At 46.3% G+C, this 22997-nt stretch overlaps 1 protein-coding gene across 2 annotated transcripts in view; it reads left to right on the top strand.

The window, feature by feature from the left end:
- The window catches only part of ano8b (anoctamin 8b), a 123317-nt gene that overhangs the window by 17638 nt on the left and 82682 nt on the right, over window positions 1–22997 (top strand). The window contains exon 1 of one of the 2 annotated variants that reach the window (XM_072594406.1): window positions 15115–15508. The exons of the other annotated variant lie outside the window; for it this stretch is intronic. Coding sequence (XP_072450507.1) covers window positions 15466–15508 — 43 coding nt within the window. The 5' untranslated portion in view covers window positions 15115–15465. Of the gene's footprint in view, window positions 1–15114; window positions 15509–22997 lie in introns of those variants that run through there. 2 annotated transcript variants of the gene reach the window in all.

The raw sequence follows: 22997 nt of genomic DNA on the forward strand, positions 1-22997 counted from the left end.
CAGATTGCTGTCAAGACAGATAGGTAGTTGAGGAAGAATATTCCGGATGACTGTGTTCTCAGTGACATGATTGAAAGTTCTAAGTATCTAACTCAGACGGCAAGAAGAACGAGGCCTGAAATATCTGATTTAAAGCTCCCTGTGAATCAGGGAGTATAAGAATGGGAAGAGACACAGCTGGCAGGTCACAAAAGCCTGAGAACACTGAGAAGAAGAGTTAGAAAAGAGTCTGCAGAAGCCTGCATGGAAGATCATCAGCTGGCAGTGTAACTGGGATAGGAAGCACCCTGTGGCCAGCGTGAGCTGAGGTATCCTCATGTGAAGTACAAATCACGGTTGCCTTGTTGCTTTTGAAAGCAGGAAAGCTCATATTTGATTTTAATACTGACTCCAATCTGTCAATTCAAGAGACGACACCCCAAATTATTTTTGGAGAAATGGTAACTGTCTGATTAGATTAACTGGAGCCCAATGCAGGGTGAAGGAACATTGCAGAATCAAATCAGCCTTTCTACCTCTGTATTCACAACACAGTAACATTAAAACCTTCAATGACCCTGACAGAGCCTCAGATTAATGTCTCACCTGAAAGCCTATCTGACAGTGCAGTGCTCCCTCAGTACTGACCCTTCAACAGTGTGGTGCTTCCTCAGTACTGACCTTCCGACAGTGCGGCGCTCCCTCAGTACTGACCCTTCAACAGTGCGGTGCTCCCTCAGTACTGACCCTCCGACAGTGTGGCACTCCCTCAGTACTGACCCTCCGACAGTGCGGCACTCCCTCAGCACTGACCCTCCGACAGTGTGGCAGTCCCTCAGTACTGACCCTCCGACAGTGCGGTGCTCCCTCAGCACTGACCCTCCGACAGTGTGGCACTCCCTCAGCACTGACCCTCCGACAGTGTGGCAGTCCCTCAGTACTGACCCTCCGACAGTGCGGCACTCCCTCAGCACTGACCCTCCGACAGTGTGGCAGTCCCTCAGTACTGACCCTCCGACAGTGCGGTGCTCCCTCAGCACTGACCCTCCGACAGTGTGGCACTCCCTCAGCACTGACCCTCCGACAGTGCAGTGCTCCCTCAGCACTGACCCTCCGACAGTGCGGCGCTCCCTCCGTACTGACCCTCCGACAGTGCGGTGCTCCCTCAGTACTGACCCTCCGACAGTGCGGTGCTCCCTCAGCACTGACCCTCCGACAGTGCGGCGCTCCCTCCGTACTGACCCTCCGACAGTGCGGCGCTCCCTCCGTACTGACCCTCCGACAGTGCGGTGCTCCCTCCGTACTGACCCTCCGACAATGCGGCACTCCCTCAGTACTGCACTGGTTTGCGATCTTTAACTGTTATGTTTAGGGCCTGGGATCCATAAGCTGCTTACTTTTTTTTATTGGGATGAGGGATTCAGACAAAATAGGAACAGAAGTTGACCATTCAGCCTCTTGAGCCAGCTCCATCATTCAGTAGATCTCTCCTGATGAAGGGTTTTTGCCCAAAATGTTGACTCTTCTGCTGCTCAGATGCTGCCTGACTTGCTGTGCTTTTCCAGCACCACTCTCTCGATTCAGTAGATCATGACTGATCTGTTTGTGATTTAAATTCCACATTCCTATCAATCCCCTATCATGCAAGGTAAGTAATTATATATTAGTACAATTTACTTTTGGGTTTGCAGTTTGAACTGGGAGTGAGTCGGCTTTGATGTATGTGTATGAGGGGTTTTAATGATGAACTTATCAGTATCTCGGGAACTGTGATTGTTTTTAAACTAGTAGAAGAGATGGAGTCCCTGGGTGCTAAAGGGATTTGTTTACACTGGGAGAATTTTATGGGCAGGAGGAGTAAACATTGAGGACCACTATTGTGTTTTCTGGAAGGATCAGGAATGTTTTATTATACCTTGGGAAAGCTTTTTTAAAGTCTGCAGAGATCCAGTTTGAAGTTAGAGGTATGAAACGATCAGTCCCAGAGAAAGGAGTTAGTTCAGAAAAGTTAGGAAATGGATTAGCTCAACGTAAATGCTTTCGATCAAAGTTCCAGACCGGGAGTGTTTAGGTGGAAACTTGAAGAGCTTATTTGAAGCTGAGAAACTCTAAGCACATTTGTGTGACTAATAAAGGCTTTCAAACTGTAAAGAATGGGAAGTGAAAGAAACAATTAAACTTATAGATGTGATAGAGAAGGCAATTCTTTATGGTGTTGGAGTACTGTGGCACGATGACGATGAGTTGGATGGGATTGTATTTTTACTGTTCTTGGATTGTGTTTGGAAATCTTTCCAATTATGCTACATATAAATTCTACTTTATCTTCTCTTTTGCATAGTAAACTTTGAGAATAATAGAGTGGGACAGATTAGATTCCCTACAGTGTGGAAACAGGCCCTTCGGCCCAACAAGCCCACACCAACCATCTGAAGAGTAACCCACCCAGACCCATTTCCCTCTGACTAATGCACCTAACACTATGGGAAATTTAGCATGGCCAATTCACCTGACCTGCACATCTTTGGACCGTGGGAGGAAACCGGAGCACCCGGAGGAAACCCACACAGACACGAGAATGTACAAACTCCACACAGCCGGTCACCCGAGGCAGGAATTGAACCTGGGACCCTGGTGCTGTGAGGCAACAGTGCTAACCACTGAGCTACCGTACCTCCCGTACTTTGGCTTTATTATTAAACCAAACCAAAAACATTATGTACTTGTGCTTCAGAGAAAGACCACCGCGTAAAATGAAAGCATAACAAAAATGAGCTATCAGGCCAGATTTCAGCCTGGGCTCTGAATTCTGCAGTGATGGTGTGGAGGAGCGGGTGTTGGACTGGGGTGGACAAGGTCAAAAATCCTCCAACACCAGGTTATAGTCCAACAGGTTTATTTGGAAGCACGAGCTTTCAGTGCGCTGCTCCTTCATCAGGTGGTTGTGGAGCAGGATCATAAAACAGAATTTATAGCAAAAGATCACAGTGCCATGCAACTGATACAATATATTGAGCAAACCGAGATTGCTGTTAAGTCTTTCACCTTTTAGAATGGATTGCAGGTTTTGGTTCATTAATATGTAAATCCCAGAACTACTTCTAAGTCACCTTCTTGAGATAACTTAAGGTTTTATAAAAAAAGGTATCATTTCAGCACAGACAATGTATTCAAGGTGTGAGGTTAGAGTCTGTCTGTATCTTAATCTTGAGTCAGACTGATTCTATTTCCAAAGTAGGAATTTATAAAATGTCGCATGAATTGACTGCCTGCAGATTGAACAAAATAGAATGTGTCTGCAATTACAATTGTGCAAATGCAAATTCACCCCATGGACTTATATTTGTGTGTGTGTGAGAGAGAGAGAGAGAGACTGTGTGTGTACGTGTGGGCATGAGTGTGACTGAGTATAAGCCTGTGAGGTTGTATACACACACACACACACAAACTCTCTCTCTCTCTCGCACACACACACACACACATGCGCACGCAGACACAATATAAGTTTATGGGGTGAATTTGCATTTGCACAATTGTAATTGCAGACACATTGTATTTTGTTCAATCTGCAGGCAGTCAATTCACGCAACATTTTATAAATTCCTACTTTGGAAATAGAACCAGTCTAACTCAAGATTAAGATACAGATAAACTCTAACCTCACACCTTTAATACATTGTCTGAGCTGAGATGTCACCTTTTTTTTATAAAACCTTAAGTTGTCTCGAGAATGTGACTGAAAAGAAGTTCTGGGTTTTACATATAGAGTCATAGGGATGTACAGCGCGGAAACAGAACCTTTGGTCCAACCCGTCCATGCCGACCAGATATCCCAACCCAATCTAGTCCCACCTGCCAGCACCCGGCCCATATCCCTCCAAACCCTTCCTATTCATATACCCATCCAAATGCCTCTTAAATGTTGCAATTGTACCAGCATCCACCACTTCCTCTGGCAGCTCATTCCATACACGTACCACTCTCTGCATGAAAAAGTTTCCCCTTGGGTCTTTTTTATATCTTTCCCCTCTCACCTTAAACTTAAACCCTCTAAGTTCTGGACTCCTCCAACCCAGGGAAAAGACTTTGCTTATTTACCCTATCCATGCCCCTCATAATTTTGTAAACTTCTACAAGGTCACCTCTCAGCTCTAGGGAAAACAGTCCCAGCCTGTTCAGCCTCTCCCTGTAGCTCAAATCCTCCAACCCTGGCAACATCATTGTAAATCTTTGCTGAACCCTTTCAAGTTTCACAACATCTTTCCGATAGGAAGGAGACCAGAATTGCACGCAATATTCCAACAGTGGCCTAACCAATGTCCTGTACAGCTGCAACATGACCTCCCAACTTCTGTACTCAATACTCTGACCAATAAAGGAAAGCATACCAAATGCCTTCTTCACTATCCTATCTACCTGCAACTCCACTTTCAAGGAGCTATGAATCTGCACTCCAAGGTCTGTTTGTTCAGCAACATTCCCTAGGACCATACCATTAAGTGTATAAGTCCTGCTAAGGTTATTAAACTCCATCTGCCACTGCTCAGCCCATTGGCCCATCTGATCAAGATCCAGTTGTAATCTGAAGTAACCTTCTTCGCTGTCCACTCTACCTCCAATTTTGGTGTCATCTGCAAACTTACTAACTGTACCTCTTACGCTCACATCCAAATCATTTATATAAATGATAAAAAGTAGAGGACTCAGCACCGATCCTTGTGGCACTCCACTGGTCACAGGCCTCCAGTCTGAAAAACAACCTCCACCACCACCCTCTATCTTCTACCTTTGAGCCAGTTCTGTATCCAAATGGCTAGTTCTCCCTGTATTCCATGAGATCTAACCTTGTTAACTAGTGTCCTGTGGGGAACCTTGTTGAACGCTTTACTGAAGTCCATATAGATCACATCTACCACTCTGCCCTCATCAATCCTCTTTGTTAATTCTTCAAAAAACTCAATCAAGTTTGTGAGACATGATTTCCCACGCACAAAGCCATGTTGACTATCCCTAATCAGTCCTTGCATTTCCAAATGTGTGTAAATCCTGTCCCTCAGGATTCCCTTCAACAACTTGCCCACCACCAACGTCAGGCTCACTGGTCTATAGCTCCCTGGCTTGTTCTTAACACCTTTCTTAAACAGCGACACCCCACATTAGCCAATCTCCAGCCTCCAGCACCTCACCTGTGACTATCGATGATACAAATATCTCAGCAAGAGGCACAGCAGTCACATCTCTAGCTTCCCACAGAGTTCTCGGGTACACCTGATCAGGTCCTGGGGATTTATCCACCTTTACCCATTTCAAGACATCCAGCACTTCCTCCTCTGTAATCTGGACATTTTGCAAGATGTCACCATCTATTTCCCTACAGTCTATATCTTCCATATCCTTTTCCACAGTAAATACTGATGTAAAATATTCATTTAGTATCTCCCCCATTTCCTGCAGCTCCACACAAAGGCCACCTTGCTGGTCTTTGAAGGGTCCTATTCTCCCCCAGTTACCCTTTTGTCCTTAATGTATTTGTAAAAGCCCTTGGGATTCTCCTTAATTCTATTTGCCAAAGTTATCTCATGTCCCCTTTTTGCCCTCCTGATTTCCCTCTTAATTTTCTCCTACTGCCTTTATACTCCTCTAAGGATTCACTCGATCTATCCTGTCTATACCTTACAAATGCTTCCTTCTTTTCCTTAACCAAACCCTCAATTTCTTTAGTCATCCAGCATTTATATTAATGAACCGAAACCTGCAACCCATTCTAAAAGATTAAAGACCTAACAGCAATCTCGGTTTGTTCAGTATACCGTAACAGTTGCATGACACTGTAATCTTTTGCTATCAATTCTGTGTCTCATGATTCTGCTCTACAGCTACCTGATGAAGGAGCAGCACAACGAAATCTAGTATTTCCAGATAAGCCTGTTGGACTATAATCTGGTGTTGTGTGATTTTTGATTTTGTCCAGTAATAGAGTGTAGTGCTGGAAAAGCACAGCAGGTTAGGCATCATCCGAGGAGCAAGAAAATCAACGATTCGATCATAGACCCTTCATTAGGCCTTGATTCCTGATGAAGGGCTTATGCTTGAAACATTGATTCTCCTGTTCCTCGGATGTTGACTGACCTACTGTGCTTTTCCAGCACTACACTGTCAACTCTGATCTCCAGCATCTGCAATCCTCACTTTCCCCTTTGTCTAATAATAGCCTCAGCTGGGATCAACACCCCATAACTTTTCATTCCTTTGCAAAACATGACTGAATATTTTCAAGTTAGATACAGTGACCTCCATTGAATATTCATTATCCATCCCTAATTGGCCTTGCTAAGTCAATTCTAATGGCAATTTTGAATCAACCATATTGCTGTGGGTCTGGAGTGACATGTAGGCCAGACCAGGTAAGGATGGCAGATTTCCTTCTGTAAAGAACAAGAGTGAACCAGGTGTTTTTTTTTCAAAACAGTGGATGATGTTTTCATAGCTTCCATTTTTGAGATTAACTTTATGATTCCGGATTTATTAATCAAATTCAAGTTTCCCCAGCCAACCAATGGACCTAAGTAGTGGCTTTGCTTTTTTCCCTAGCTCACTATTATCCATCCATTTGTCTGCCCTACTTGCTGCTGCTGTCTTTCTGACTGTGGGCTCCACTTCCACATATTGTTTACCTCTTCCCCCACCCTGCTCCAAACCTTCAGCATATATACCAACATTTTCCTAGCTACAATCAATTCCGAAGAAGGGTCACTGGACCCAACACATTAACTCCGTGTTTCTCTCTCCACAGATGCTGCCAGACCTGCTGAGTTTCTCCAGCAATTTCTTTTAGTAGTTCCAGCAGCTGTGTTAGTGGAATTTGAATCTGTGTCCCAGTGTGTTATCCTGGGCCTCTGCCAGGCCAGTGCCATTACCACGGCATCAAGAAGTCATACAGCATGGAACAGGCCCTAAAGTCCCTCAAATCACCTTCAAATTCAGAACTGAGTGTGTCCCCTACTGCATCTTGACTGAGAGCTTTGCAGACAAAGGGGCACAGCTGAAGTACACTCAGCCGGGTGACTAATGGGGGAATCTGAGAGAGTGTGGAATCATTCTGTGCCAGTGAAAGTATCCGCTGACAATATGGGGGACTCCATCGTGAAATGTAGCTGACAACTTTTGGGAGGTCAAATCTAAAACTGATGTGCGGTCTTGTTGGGGAATGTGATGTGAAGGGCAAGAGATGAAAACTAAGATTTGCAAACTCCTGTCTCTTCAGGGGCTTTGAGTGGCAGTTTTAGCTGGCTGGGGAAGTAAATCAGCTAAAAGGCAGCAAAACCAAGGAAGGGAGGAAAGAGAGAATTTATTTTCACAAACCAAAACAGAACTTTCTGGAAAAGCTCACTTGCTGCCAAACCTGCTAAGCTTGTCCAGCAATTTCTGGTTTTGTTGCTGATTTACAGCATCCGCAGTTCTTTTGGCTTTTATTTAGAGAACTTTTTTTTTGCATCTACCTCCACACATTCAATTTAAAAGCAGAAGAAGGCTACCTCAAGGCATACCCCAAGCACTGACTATGTTCAGGATTATTTGTCCGTAGTCTCTGTCTGAAATCTGAGAGGGCAGCAGAGCGAAAGAGAGCATCACCAACAGTTTGGCAGTCCCTCAGCACTGGTGCCCAGAGAGACTCAGTCTGGGGATTGTGTGTTTGACTCAATCCCACAACCTGCTGACCCACATGTAAGAGAGCGAGCCACTGAGTTACAGCACATGGTGGGGATGGAATGCAAACTATATTTCAGGTCTAGCAAAGTGTGGGTGAGAGGGAAAGAATCCGAGGACCCACAGCACTAATTAGCACAGGTAGCAAGAGTACACTCACTAACCAATCAACAACATGGCTCATGAACAAACATATCCCATAAATAAGTCGAGTAGCTTCCTGTAAACATTAATTCCCATTTCACAACAGCACAGAACCAGAGTGGACTAAACTTTCACTAGCGAGGAGACTCCAAATGTTCATTCATTCAGCCCAAACAACTCAAGCTCCATTGATTATGAAGCTTTGGGACATCCCAGATGGACCTTTACAAAAGCATGTGAAAGTTTAACTGTAGTGTTCTCGTGCTCACATTTTCTCTGCATGTGCATAATCATTCACATTATTTTTGAACATAATTTAGGTTTCTTGCACCAGTGAAAGAGTGGATTTGCTGAATGTGTAGTTGTTTTGTTATCCTCCACCCACTGACCTATGACCTTATTTGTCAAGCAGCAATCTCGACTGGTCTCATTGAGAACACAGCGAGTATTCACACAGAGCCGGACCACCTCCCACCTCCCCCCCCCTCCTCACTCTCCAAGGCCCAAGTGCCTAGCTCCAGTCCACGTGCAGAACAGTCAGTGCATTGTGTCTCAGGGTGTGCCCCAGCCTTGCACAGACTCTGGTCTGAAGCTCGTTCTCTCGACTCTTGGGGGAGGTGCTGACCGGAGTCTGAGATCATACTGTGTGGAAGCCAGAAACATACAGAAGGAAATATTTACATTTCTGTAGACACCTACCATGTCCTCAGCAAGTCTCAAAGTCTCCACAGCCCATGAAATGCATTCGCTGTTATGATGTAGGAAATGTTGCAGCCAATTTGTGCACAGCAAGATCCCATATAAAGCAGTGATCTGTTAATATTTTATTGATGGCATTTGAGGGATAGGTGTTTAGACGGACATAACTATTACTGAGAAAAGACTTACTTTGTTAAATTTTTCGTCATTGCACTCATTAGGACAACTCAGGAATTAGGAGAAAGTGAGGACTGCACATGCTGGAGATCAGAGTTGAGAGAGTGGTGCTGGAAAGGCACAGCAGGACAGGGAGCATCCAAGGAGCAGGGGAATCAACATTTTGGGCATAAACCGAACCCAGGTCCCTGGTGTTACGAGACAGCAGTGTGGGTCGGTCTGGGTGGGATGCTGTTCAGAGGCTTGTGGTAGGCTTGATGGGCTGAATGGCCTGCTTCTATGCTGTAGGGATTCTATGATTATAAAGGTTGTAATAGCAGAGCATTTAGAAAGACATGATCAAGCAGACTCAGCACGGAAATCATACCTGACAAATTCACTGGAGTAACAATCAGGGAAGCAGTGAATGAAACATATTTAGATTTTCAGAAGATATTCGATAAAGTACCACATTTTAGGTTGCCTCATAAGATAAGAGCCCATTAGTTGGGGGTGGTATGTTATTATGGATAGAGGATTGGGGATAGATTCGATAAAGTGTGTCACTGGGAAAGCACAGCAGGTCAGGCAGCATCCGAGGGGCAGGTGAGTCAACGGTTTAAGCAGCACCCTTCATCAAGACTCATCTCCTGATGAGGAGCTCATGCTCAAAACATCGACTCTCCTACTCCTCAGATGCTGCCTGACCGGCTGTGCTTATCCCGTGCCATGCTTTATTGACTCTGATTCTCCAGCATCTGCAGTCCCCACTAAGTCCCAGAGGACTGGCTAACTCATCAAAGATAGTTGGGATAAGGGGCTCACTTTCAGGATAGCAACCCTGTAATTGACAAAGTTTGTAAGTTTGCAGATGACACCAAAATTGGAGGTGTAATGGACAGCGAAGAGGGTTACCTCAAATTACAACAGGATCTGGACCAGATGGGCCAATGGGCTGAGAAGTGGCAGATGGAGTTTAATTCAGATAAATGTGAGGTGCTGCATTTTTTTGGAAAGCAAATCTTAGCAGGACTTATACACTTAATGGTAAGGTCCTAGGGAGTGTTGCTGAACAAACAGACCTTGGAGTGCAGGTTCATAGCTCCTTAAAAATGGAGTCACAGGTAGATAGGATAGTGAAGAAGGTGTTTGGTATGCTTTCCTTTATTGGTCAGAGTATTGAGTACAGGAGTTAGGAGGTCATGTTGCAGCTGTGCAGGACATTGGTTAGGCCACTGTTGGAATATTGCGTGCAATTTTGGTCTCCTTCCTATCGGGAAGATGTTGTAAAACTTGAAAGGGTTCAGAAAAGATTTACAATGATGTTACCAGGGTTGGGGGATCTGAACTAAAGGGAGAGGCTGAACAGGCTGGGGCTGTTTTCCCTGGAGCGTCGGAGGCTGAGGGGTGACCTTATAGAGGTTTATAAAATCATGAGGGGCATGGATAGGATGAATAGGCAAAGTCTTTTCCCTGGGGTCGGGGAGTCCAGAACTAGAGGGCATAGGTTTAGGGTGAGAGGAGAAAGATATAAAAGAGACCTAAGGGGCAACTCTTTCACGCAGAGGGTGGTACGTGTATGGAATGAGTTGCCAGAGGAAGTGGTGGAGGCTGGTACAATTGCAACATTTAAGAGGCATTTGGATGAGTATATGGATAGGAAGCGTTTGGAGGGATATGGGCCGGGTGCTGGCAGGTGGGACTAGATTGGGTTGGGATATCTGGTCGGCATGGACAGGTTGGACCGAAGGGTCTGTTTCCACGCTGTACATCTCTATGACTCTATGACTCTATAAGTGCTACAGAATCAGTGCTATGAACAACTTGGTTGAAGGAAGCGAATCTACTCAAAAATAGGTGGGAATGCAAGTGCTAAACTTGGCAGAGTCTGCAGAGGGATGTGTACAGTTGAAGTACATGGGCAAAGGCTTGGAAAATGGAATATAATGCAGGAAAATGTGAGCTGATGCACTTTGGCAGGAAGATAGGGAGCTGAATATTATTTAAATGGAGATAAACGGCAGAAAGCGATTGCACAGAGGGACTTGGCACTCCTTGTGCATAAATCCAAAAAATTTAGCATTCGATGTCTGCAGTAGTTCAGAGAAGGTAAATGGAATGTTAGCCTTTATTTCAAAGGAAGTGGATTATAATATAGGCAGGTCTTTCTAAAACTAGGCAAGGCATTAGTCAGGTAGGAGAAAGTGAGGACTGCAGATGCTGGAGAACAGAGCTGAAAAATGTGTTGCTGGAAAAGCGCAGCAGGTCAGGCAGCATCCGTGGAGCAGGAGAATCGATGTTTCGGGCATAAGCCCTTCTTCAGGAAGGCATTAGTCAAACCACAGTAAGAATACTGTGAACAGTTTTACTCCCCTGATCTAAGGAAAGATATACTGGTATTGGAGGTAGTCCATAAAGGTTCACTCGGCTGATCCTGGTCTTATGAGGAGAGATTGAGTGGGCTGGGGCCTGTTGAAGTTTAGAAGAGCAAGAGGTGACCTTATTGAAACATGCAGATTCTTAAAAAGGCTTACAGAGTAAATGTGGTGAGGCTGTACCCCTTGGTGGGACAGCCTACAACCAGTTGGATAATCTCCGAGTAAGGGATCACACAGTTCAGAAACAGATTTGATAGGCTTCCGCACCTGTGCAATCTTGTCTCACACTCTGTGACGAGACCTGGACCAGACCAGACTTAATTTTAAATACATCGAATTCCAGGAATTTTGAATAGTTTGGTAAGGATTTTAATTCGGTGTTTTCCTTCCATAAATAATCCATTTGCAGGAACATTGTTCCTCTGCCTGGTGGAGAATTGGAAGAAAGAAGCAAATTAAGCAATTTGGAATCTCCCGTGATCTGAATTTGAATCTTTACACTTTATATTTAATCTGCACCTTTAACACAGTAAAACATTCCAAAGTGATTCATAGAATGTAATCAAACAATTTCATCTTTAAAAAGGCACTTGCAAATAGATCCAACCAGAGAATTTGGGGGAGGCAAGGGGATTGGAGGGGGGAGTGGGATGGGGATGGTGAGTGGGTATTCACTGCTGTTGGTGGGTGATGAAGGTGAATCATGTCGCAGTATTGAAAGGAAACCCAAGGGGTAAAGAAATAGAAAGATAGGGTGATGGGGTCAGGGAGGAGGTTGGTGAGGAGGGAGTTGGGAGGAGGTTAGGGTGAGGAGGGAATTGGGAGGGGATTTGGGTGAGGAGGGAGCTGGAAGGAGGTTGTGAGGAGGGAATTGGGGTGAGGAGGGAGTTGGGAGGAGGTTGGGGCAGGAGGGAGCTGGGAGGAGATTGGGTGAGGAGGGAGCTGGGAGGAGGTTGGGGTGAGGAGGGAGTTGGGAGGAGGGAGTTAGGAGGGGATTTGGGTGAGGAGGGAGCTGGGAGGGGATTGGGGTGAGGAGGGAGCTGGGAGGAGGTTGGGGAGGAGGGAGTTGGGAGGGGATTGGGGTGAGGAGGGAGTTGGGAGGAGGTTGGGGTGAGGAGGGAGTTGGGAGGAGGTTGGGGTGAGGGGGGAGTTGGGAGAAGGTTGGGGGAGGAGGGAGCTGGGAGGGGATTGGGGTGAGGAGGGAGCTGAGAGGGGATTGGGATGAGGAGGGAGCTGAGAGGGGATTGGGGTGAGGAGGGAGCTGAGAGGGGATTGGGGTGAGGAGGAAGCTGGGAGGAGGTTGGGGGAGGAGGGAACTGGGAGGAGGTTGGGGGAGGAGGGAGTTGGGAGGGGATTGGGGTGAGGAGGGAGTTGGGAGGGGATTGGGGTGAGGAGGGAGCTGAGAGGGGATTGGGGTGAGGAGGGAGTTGGGAGGAGGTTGGGGGAGGAGGGAGTTGGGAGGGGATTGGGGTGAGGAGGGAGGTGGGGTGAGGAGGGAGTTGGGAGGAGGTGGTGAGATGTAGGCGGTGAGGTGACACAGTGGAATGTGTTGTAAAGTTTTTTATGCAGCATGTGGTAGGAGTGTGGGACACGCTGCCTGGGGGGATGTGGAGGCAGATACAATCAGGGCACTTAAGGGATTTTTACATAAACACATGAATATACAAGGAATGGAGGAATATGGGCCAAGGGTAGGCAGAAGGGATGAGTTTAATTTGGCCAATCAACCACACCGCCCCTTGGCCCAACATTTCACCCCCCCTCCCACTCTGCTAAGGACATGCAGGTCCTGGGCCTCCTCCACTGCCGCTCCCTCACCACCAGACGCCTGGAGGAAGAACGCCTCATCTTCTGCCTCAGAACACTTCAACCCCAGGGCATCAATGTGGACTTCACCAGTTTCCTCATTTCCCTTCCCCCCACCTTTCCCCAGTTCCATCCTTCCAGCTCAGCACCGTCCCCATGACCTGTCCTACCTGCCAATCTCCCTTCCCACCCATCCGCTCCACCTTCCTCTCTGACCTATCACCTCCATCCCCACCCCCATTCACCCATTGTACTCTTTGCTGCCTTCTCCCCAGCCCCCACCCCCCACCTCTTCCCCATTTATCTCGCCACCCCGGAGGCTCCCTGCCTGTATTCCTGATGAAGGGATTTTGCCCGAAATGTCGATTGTGCTGCTCCTCGGTGCTGCCTGACCTGCTGTGCTTTTCCAGCACCACTTTGATCTAAACTCTGGTTTCCAGTATCTGCAGTCCTCACTTTTGCCTGAGTTTAATTTAGTGTCGTGTTTGGCACAACATTGTGGGCCGAAAGGCCTGTTCCTCTGCTGTTCTGTTCTATGTTCTACCTAAGTCAGACTAAGCGCTTGACAACCACTAATTGTTACCACATTGTATGTTTTTTTTCTTTTGATTTGGTACTATCCTTAATTTGATTATTTAATCAATGAACTATTTTCTTAAACACGTCATTGTTCTTTAACTATCTTTTCTGTAAAATTCCTTTCCCAGTCAAATCCACCCAATGCATCTCTGTGTAATTATCCTTATTTAGGTTCAGCACCATTGTTTCTGATTCAAATTTCTCACTCTGAAACTGACTGCTAAATTCGACCATGTAATGGTTATTGTCCCAAAGGGGATCTTTTACTCTGAAGTCATTTATTAAAACTGCCTCGTTACACATAACCAGATCCAAAATAGCATGATCCCTAGAGCCACTATCTATTATCTATCTATAATTCATTAATTCTGAAAGGAAAAGATTGGGCAGCATGGTGGCTCAGTGGTTAGCACTGCTGCCTCACAGCACCACAGACCCGGGCTCAATTCCCCCTTTGGTGACTGTGTGGAGTTTGCACATTCTCCCCATCTCTTCATGGGTTTCAGGTTTTCTCCACAGTCCCAGTATTTGCAGGTTATGCTGGATTGGCCATGCTAAATTGCCCCTTGGTGACCAGGGATATGTGCAGGTGAAATGAATTAGCTATGGGAAATGCAGGGTTACAGGAGGAGGGTAGGGTAGGGTGGGGTGGGTCACTCTTCAGAGGTTGGTGTGGACTTGATGGATTGAATGGCCTGTTTCCACACTATTGGGATTCTATGATGTCTCAGAAACCAGTCTTAAATGCACTCTGTTACACTCTCTTAAATGCACTGTGACACTCTGATATACCCCACACCCCTCACTGTGATACTCTGATAAACCCCACACCCCTCACTGTGACACTCTGATATACTCCACACCCCTCACTGTGACACTCTGATATACCCCACACCCCTCATCCTCATTGCTACCTCTGCCAATTTGATTTTCCCAGTCTTCACGAACATTAGTCACAATGATCAATGTACTGCCTTTTCCTCATCATCTCCTGATCAATTTTCTGCTGGCAGGGGGGGGGGGGGCTATAATCCACTGTCTCCTTTTTTTTTGTTACGTCTTACCTCTGACCATGTGGTTTTGGGTTCAGTCTGGGCTGATTCCAGGCCTGCATTGAGTCTGCATTTAAGTTGAGTCCAGGTCTAGGTTGAATCTTGTCAGTCGAGATCAAGTTCAGGTCTGGGTCTTGATCCAGTGTACTGACAGGATTCCAAACAAATTTCCTTACGGTTGAGCTGAACTACCTTAAATCTCCACGCTGTGTCTAGCTAGCCAAGGCCCCTGCCCGACCCACACACAGATACATCCTCCTTGAAAACTGAGAGCTACCAGCCCTCCAGGATTGGACTGGAGTCTCTGGGAATTAGAAACATTAACTACAAGTCAATTTCAGTTTTCACTTTTTTTAATAAAAAGAATTCTTTCAACATGCCCACTGATTATTAATAAAAAATATTAAAGCATTGTGGGTAAGTGTCTCTTCTGCCAAGTCAACTCCAATGGATAAATTTTCCCATTCAGGAGGTTGCAAGTCATGTGATGAATCTGCAGGATTACATCCAGTTTGTTGGCAACTCTTCATAAAAGATTCAACACGGAGGAAATTTGAGCCCAGACTCCCCTCTGCCAGCCCCAGCCCAGCCCAGCCCAGCCCGTCTGGCCTGCTGTCTGTGCACAGTGAGGTTTCTCTAACCCTGCTGGCTTTCAGGGACTGGGAGCTGATCGATCGATCAATACCTGCACTAGGTCCGGGGAAATCGATGAGAAGCTGGTGATTGGATTACGAGCGGCAGTGAGCTTTAGTGTGACTCCCAAAACTGGACTGAGAGATTAATCTTGTGCCCTCCTGATTTAAAGGAGAGAGAGAGAGAGAGAGGTAGCTGACAGCTTTAAGATGTCCTGTCGTGAGGAGCACGGAATTTTCTGATCAGTGAAAAGTCTTTGCTCTGTTAACAGCTGACAATGTGCGGCCACCGCTTATTTCCTGAGCCTTTTGGCAATTTTCAAAGGGGATTAGATGGAGTCGGATCACCGGGTCTCGTTCCCATGGCCTTGTTCAGGTTTGTTTTACTAAGCGTTTCAGTTTTATTTTGCTGGAAACGATCCTGGATCCACAGCTAATGAAACCGTGCCATTTATCATTTATCAATGCATGAACCAAGCGGCTGGCTGTCTCTGAACTTCTCAACTCTAATGGCAATGTGGGTTGGTCACAGACCTGTCCCTGACTGACAGACACACACACACATATAGACAGACATATACATACACACAGACACATACAGAAAGATAGACACACATTCAGACAGATAGACACATACACACAGACAGCCCACAGACAGGCAGACATAGGCTCACAGACAGACACACTCACATAGATACAATCAGCCCACGCATACACAGACAGCTGCCCACCCATACACAGACAGACAACCCACACACACGTGGGCTGGCGCTTTCTGTGTTGAGGGGAGTGGGCGGATCATTCTTAACCAGAGCCCCTGCTGGTCTGACAGTGCTGTACTGCACTATACAAGGTAAAAACAATGACTGCAGATGCTGAAAACCAAATGCTAGATTAGTGGTGCTGGAAGAGCACAGCAGTTCAGGCAGCATCCAACGAGCAGCGAAATCAACGTTTCGGGCAAAAGCCCTTCATCAGGAATAAAGGCATTGAGCCTGAAGCGTGGAGAGATAAGCTAGATGAGGGTGGGGGTGGGGAGAGAGTAGCATAGAGTACAATGGGTGAGTGGGGGAGGAGATGAAGGTGATAGGTCAGGGAGGAGAGGGTGGAGTGGATAGGTGGAAAAGGAGATAGGCAGGTAGGACAAATCCAGACAAGTCAAGGAGACAGTTACTGAGCTGGAAGTTTGAAACTAGGATGAGGTGGGGGAAGGGGAAATGAGGACCAGTTCCACCATAGAACACACCAGATGGCCTCCTTCTTTAGAGACCACAATTTCCCTTCCCACGTGGTTAAAGATGCCCTCCAACGCATCTCGTCCACATCCTGCACCTCTGCCCTCAGACCCCACCCCTCAAACCGTAACAAGGACAGAACGCCCCTGGTGCTCACCTTCCACCCTACCAACCTTCGCATCAACCAAATCATCCGCCGACATTTCCGCCACCTCCAAAAAGACCCCACCACCAGGGATATATTTCCCTCCCCACCCCTTTCCGCCTTCCGCAAAGACCGTTCCCTCCGTGACTACCTGGTCAGGTCCACACCCCCCTACGACCCACCCTCCCATTCTGGCACTTTCCCCTGCCACCGCAGGAACTGTAAAACCTGTGCCCACACCTCCTCCCTCACCTCTATCCAAGGCCCCAAAGGAGCCTTCCACATCCATCAAAGTTTCACCTGCACATCCACTAATATCATTTATTGTATCCATTGCTCCCGATGTGGTCTCCTCTACATTGGGGAGACTGGGCGCCTCCTAGCAGAGCGCTTTAGGGAACATCACTGAGACACCCGCACCAATCAACCAAACCGCCCCGTGGCCCAACATTTCAACTCCCCCTCTCACTCTGCCGAGGACATGGAGGTCCTGGGCCTCCTTCATCGCCGCTCCCTCACCACCAGACGCCTGGAGGAAGAACACCTCATCTTCCGCCTCGGAACACTTCAACAGTTTCCTCATTTCCCCTTCCCCCACCTCATCCTAGTTTCAAACTTCCAGCTCAGTTACTGTCTCCTTGACTTGTCCGACCTGCCTATCTTCTTTTCCGCCTATCCACTCCACCCTCTCCTCCTTGACCTATCACCTTCATCCCCTCCCCCACTCACCCATTGTACTCTATGCTACTTTCTCCCCACCCCCACCCTCCTCTAGCTTATCTCTCCATGCTTCAGGCTCACTGCACTATACAAGATCAGCCCATACTGCACTGTGCTACACTGTAGTGCACAATATCACAGCAGACATGCTGCAGTGTTATCACGCTATACTCACCCACTGTGCTGCACTCTAGCACATACACTGTATGGCATTGGAAAGTGCTGCTATAAGCAGAATATGATTTTATGTGCTGACTCTCGAAGAACAGGTAACTCATACAGATTTAAAAATACAAAATGCAGTGCAGGATGAAGCATTTCTTGTTTATTGAAAATTGTGACTCCTTTTTCTCATTTTAATTTGTTTTGGTTTCCTTTTAGCCTACACTACCGCCTAACTGCAGTCGTGCTTATTTTTCCCCAGCCCCTATGTCATGTGTGTGCAGGTATAGGACACAGTGAAGAACAACAAGTGTATAAATCTTTATTTATATGCCACCACCAGGAAGAAAGGAAACACCCGAGTGGCCAGTGACAAGCAAGTGCCCTTCACATCAAAGGGCAATGCTGTGTGATCAAACAGTGGAGGGGAGGGTAGGGATTAACTCAAATAGAGTTGGAGGGGGAAATAATACACTCCAGTCCCTGCTGTGCCCACCTTTCCCTGAAAATCTCGAGGGTGCTGGTGGGCATGCTCCTTTTCCAGGGATAACCGGGCTCTGACATAACCAGGTAGAAGTTGCAGTAGGGGATTTCTTTGGGAATAATGACCACAATTCTGTAAGTTTTAGAATATTCGTAGACAAAGGTGAGAGTGGTCCGAAGGGACAAGTACTAAACTGGGCCAAGCCCAATTATATCAAAATTAGGCAGGAGCTGGGAAACGTGGATTGGACACAGCTATTTGAAGGAAAGTCCACATTTGAGATGTGGGAGGCTTTCAAAGATAGGTTAAAGACAGTGCAGGATTGGCATGTCCTGTTGAAAACAAAGGACAGGAAAGGCAAGATTTGTGAACCGTGGATGACAGGAGATATCATGTGACTAGCCAAGAGGAAAAGTGAAGTGTCCAGACAGCTAAGAACAGAATGGGCCTTGGAGGAATATCAGGGGAGTGGGACCAATCAAGTGGGCTAAAAAGGGTCACGAAATAACTTTAATGAGCAGAATTAAGGAGAATCCCAAGGCCTTTTATCCTTATATAAACTAGTTTAAAGTAGTTTGGCAAGGGGGTGGGAATCGGAGCCACATGTCTGAGAGGGGGTCAGTTGCAGACTGGACAGTGACAAGATATATTGAATCTATCAGGAAGTTTTCTCACATGATGAAACAAAGGGTGTACGCTTCAATGCAAGGAGTGTCCGGAATAAGAGTGATGAACTTGGAGCATGGATCAGTACTTGGGGCTATGATGTGGCCATAACGGAGACATGTGTTTCACAGGGGCAGGAATGGTTGCTTGATGTTCCAGGGTATGGAATGTATAAAAAGAACAGGGGGGGTGGAAAAAGAGGAGGGGGTGTAGCATTGCTAAATCACAGAGTGCATCACAGCTACTGAAACGAAGGTTATTGAGGAAGGTTTGTCTACTGAGTCAGCATGGATGGAAGTTAGGAACAGCAAGGAAACAGCCAACGCATTGGGGGTTTTCTACAGACCCCCTAATAGCAGTAGAGAGATTGAAGATCTAATCAGCAGACAGATTCTGGAAAATGTAAAAATAGCAGGGTTGTTGTTATGGGTGATTTCAACTTTCCCAATATCGACTGGAACCTCCTCAGTGCAGGTGGTTTGAATGGAGCTGTTTTTGTCAGGTGTGTTCAGGAGGGTTTCCTTACTCAGTACATAGACAGACCGACGAGGGGAGAGGCTATTTTGGATTTGGTGCTCAGCAATGAGCCAGGACAGGTGTCAGATCTCACGGTAGGAGAACACTTTGACAGTGATCACAACTGCCTCACATTTAGCATTGCCTTGGAGAGTGAAAGGACCAGTTACTGAGGGAAGATATTTAATTGGGGAAAAGGAAATTATGATGCTATCAGACAGAAGTTGGGAAGTACAGACTGGGAGCAATTGTTCCACAGAAAGGGCACAGCAGACATGTGGAGACTGTTTAAGGAGCAGTTGTTGCGAGTGATGCACAAATTTGTTCCTCTGAGACGGGTAAGAAAGGGTAAGATTAAGGAACCTTGGATGACGAGAACAGAGGAGTTTCTCATCAAAAGGAAGAAGGCAGCTTATGTAAGGTGGAGGAAGCGAGGATCTAGTACAGCTTTAGAGGATTACAGGCTTACTAGAAAGGAGCTCAGAAATGGACTGAGGAGAGCCAGGAGGGGGCACGATAAAAGCTTGGCAAGAAGGTTTGGGGAGAACCCAAAGGTGTTTTACTCATACGTGAGGAATAAGAGAATGATCAGGGAGAAGGTTGGGCCAATCGGGGGTAGCGAGGGAACTTGTGCATGGAGTTTGAGCAGATCGGGGAAGCCCTAAATGAGTTTTTTGCTTCGGTTTTCACCAAGGAAAGGGAACTTGTTGTGAATGAAATCTTTGAGGAGCTGGGATACAGTCTTGACCAGATCGAGATTGATGAAGATGATGTGCTAGAAATTTTGGAAAACATGAAGATTGATAAGTCCCCAGGGCCAGACCAGATTTATCCTAGGCTGCTCTGGGAAGCGAGAAAGGAGGTTGCTAAGTCGCTGGCGAAGATCTTTGCCTCCTCACTCTCCATGGGAGTCGTACCAGAGGATTGGAAGGAGGTGAATGCTGGTCCTCTTTTCAAGAAGGGTAATAGGGAAATTCCTGGCAATTACAGACCAGTCAGTCTTACATCTGTGGTCAGCAAAGTTGTGGAAAGAATTCTGAGGGATAGGATTTATGACTATTTGGCAAAGCATACTGTGATTAAAGGCAGTCAGCATGGCTTTATGAGGGGCAGGTCATACCTCACAAATCTTGTTGAGTTCTTTAAGGAGGTGTCAAGACAGGTCGATGATGGTGGATGTGGTGTATATGGACTTCAGCAAGGCATTTGATAGGATTCCCCATGGTAGGCTCATTCATAAAGTCAGGAAGCATGGGATACAGGGAGATTTGGCTATCTGGATTCAGAAATGGCTGGGTGACAGAAGGCAGAGAGTGGTTGTAGATGGAAAGTATTCTGCCTGGAGGTCAGTGTTAAGTGGGGTCCCGCAGGGCTCTGTTCTTGGGCCTCTGCTCTTTGTAATTTTTATAAATGACTTGGATGAGGAGGTTGAGGGGTGGGTTAGTAAATTTGCAGATGACACAAAGGTTGGAGGTGTCATTGATAGTATAGAGGGCTACTGCAGGCTGCAGCGCGACATAGACAGGATGCAGAGCTGGGCTGAGAAATGGCAGATGGAGTTCAACCTGGATATATGCGAAGTGATGCATTTGGGAAGATCGAACTCGCATGCTGAATATAGGATTAAAGACAGGATTCTTGGCAGTGTGGAGGAACAGAGGGATCTGGGTGTTCAAGTACATAGATCCCTCAAAGTTGCCACCCAAATGGATAGGGTTGTTAAGAAAGCATATGGTGTTTTGGCTTTCATTAACAGGCATATCGAGTTTAAGAGCCGTGAGGTTTTGCTACAGCTCTACATGTCCCTGATGAGACCACACTTGGAATATTATGTCCAGTTCTGGTCGCCCTACTATAGGAAAGATACAGAGGCTTTGGAGAGGGTGCAAAGAAGGTTTACCAGGATGCTGCCTGGAGTGAAGGGCTTCCCTTATGAAGAGAGGTTGAATAAGCTCAGATATTTCTCTCTGGAGAGAAGGAGGAAGAGAAGAGACCTGATCGAGGTGTACAAAATAATGAGAGGAATAGATAGAGTCAATAGCCAGAGACTTTTCACCTGGGCAGAATTGACTGGTATGAGAAGTCATAGTTTGAAGATATTAGGAGGAAGGTATAAAGGAGATGTCAGAGGTAGGTTCTTTACGCAGAGAGTTGTGAATGCATGGAATGCGTTGCCAGCGGTGGTGGTGGAAGCAAAGTCATTGGGGACATTTAAGCGACTGCTGGACATGCACATGGATAGCAGTGAGTTGAGTGGTGCGTAGGTTAAGTTACTGTATTTTACATGAGGATTAAGTCTCAGCACAATATCATGGGCCTAAGTGCCTGTTCTGTGCTGTACTTTTCTATGTTCTATGTTCTATAAGAAACAAGAGGGTAAGCAGAGAAAGGGTTGGTTCCGTAAAGGATAAGGAAGGAAGGTTGTGTGTTGAACCTGAGAAAATGGGTGGGATTCTGAATGATTACTTTGCATTAGTGTTCACTGATGAACAGGAGGTGATGAATGCTGAGATTAGAGACTGAAGTTTGTTTACTCTGGACCACAGTGACATAAGGAGAGAAGATGTGTTGGGTATTAAGGTGGACAAATCCCCAGGACTGGATGGGATCTATCCGAGATTGCTGAGGGAGGCAAGAGAGGAAATAGCTGGGGCCCTCAGATATCTTTGTAGCATCCTTAAATACAGGTCAGGTGCCGGAGCACTGGAGGATTGCTCATGTTGTCCCCCTGTCCAGGAAGGGTAGTAGGGATATTCCAGGTAACTACAGACCAGTGAACCTGATGTCAGTGGTGGGAAAGTTGCTGGAGAAGATACTGAGAGACAAAATCTATTTATATTTGGAAAAGAATGGGCTTATCAGTGAGAGGCAACATGGTTTTGTGTGGGGGAGATCATGCCTTATCAACTTAATAGACTTCTTTGAGGAAATGACCAAGTTGATAGATGAAGGGAGGGCTGTTGATGTCATATACATGGACCTTAGTAAGGTTTTTGATAAGGTTCCCCATGATAGACCTAATGGAGAAAGTGAAGTTACATGGTGTGCAGGGTGTTCTAGCTTGGTGGATAAAGAACTGGTTGAGCAACAGGAGACAGAGAGTAGTAGTTGAAGGGAGTTTCTTGAAATAGAGAAAGGTGACCAGTGGTGTTCCACAGGGGTCACTGTTGTTTGTGATATACATAAATGATCTGGAAGAGGACATTTTTGGTCTGATTAGTAAGTTTGCAGATGACATGAAGATTGGTGGAGTAGCAGAAAACATAGGAGACTGTCAAAGAAAACAGGAGGATATTGATAGACTGGAGAGTTGGGCGGAGAAGTGGCAGATGGAGTTCAATCCAGACAAATGTGAGGTAATGCATTTAGGGAAGTCTAATTCTGGAGTGAACTATACTGTAAACGAAGAGCCTTGGGAAAAGTTGATGAGCAGAGAGATCTGGGAGTGCATGTCCATTGTACCCTGAAGGTGGCTGCACAGGTGGATAGAGTGGTCAAGAAGGCATATGGTATGGTTGCCTTCATCGGACGGGGTATTGAGTATAAGAGCTGGCAAGTCATGTTAACATTGTACAAGACTTTGGTTCAGCCACATTCAGAATACTGTGTACAGTTCTGGGCGCCACATTGCCAAAAGGATGTGGACGCTTTGGAGAGGGTGCAGAGAAGGTTTACGAGGATGTTGCCTGGTATGGAAGGTGCTAGCTATGAAGAGAGGTTGAGTAGGTTAGGATTGTTATCATTAGAAAAAAGGAGATTGTGGGGGGAGCCTGATTGAGATCTATAAAATCATGAAGGGTATTGACAGGATAGATAGAGATAAGCTTTTTCCCAGGGTAAGGGATTCAATAATGAGAGGTCACATGTTCAAGGTGAGAGGTGAAAAGTTTAAGAGAGACACATGCTGCAATTACTTTACACAGAGGGTGGTAGGTAC

Source organism: Chiloscyllium punctatum, chromosome 24 (genome assembly GCF_047496795.1).
Source record: "Chiloscyllium punctatum isolate Juve2018m chromosome 24, sChiPun1.3, whole genome shotgun sequence".
Taxonomy (NCBI): Eukaryota; Metazoa; Chordata; class Chondrichthyes; order Orectolobiformes; family Hemiscylliidae; genus Chiloscyllium; species Chiloscyllium punctatum.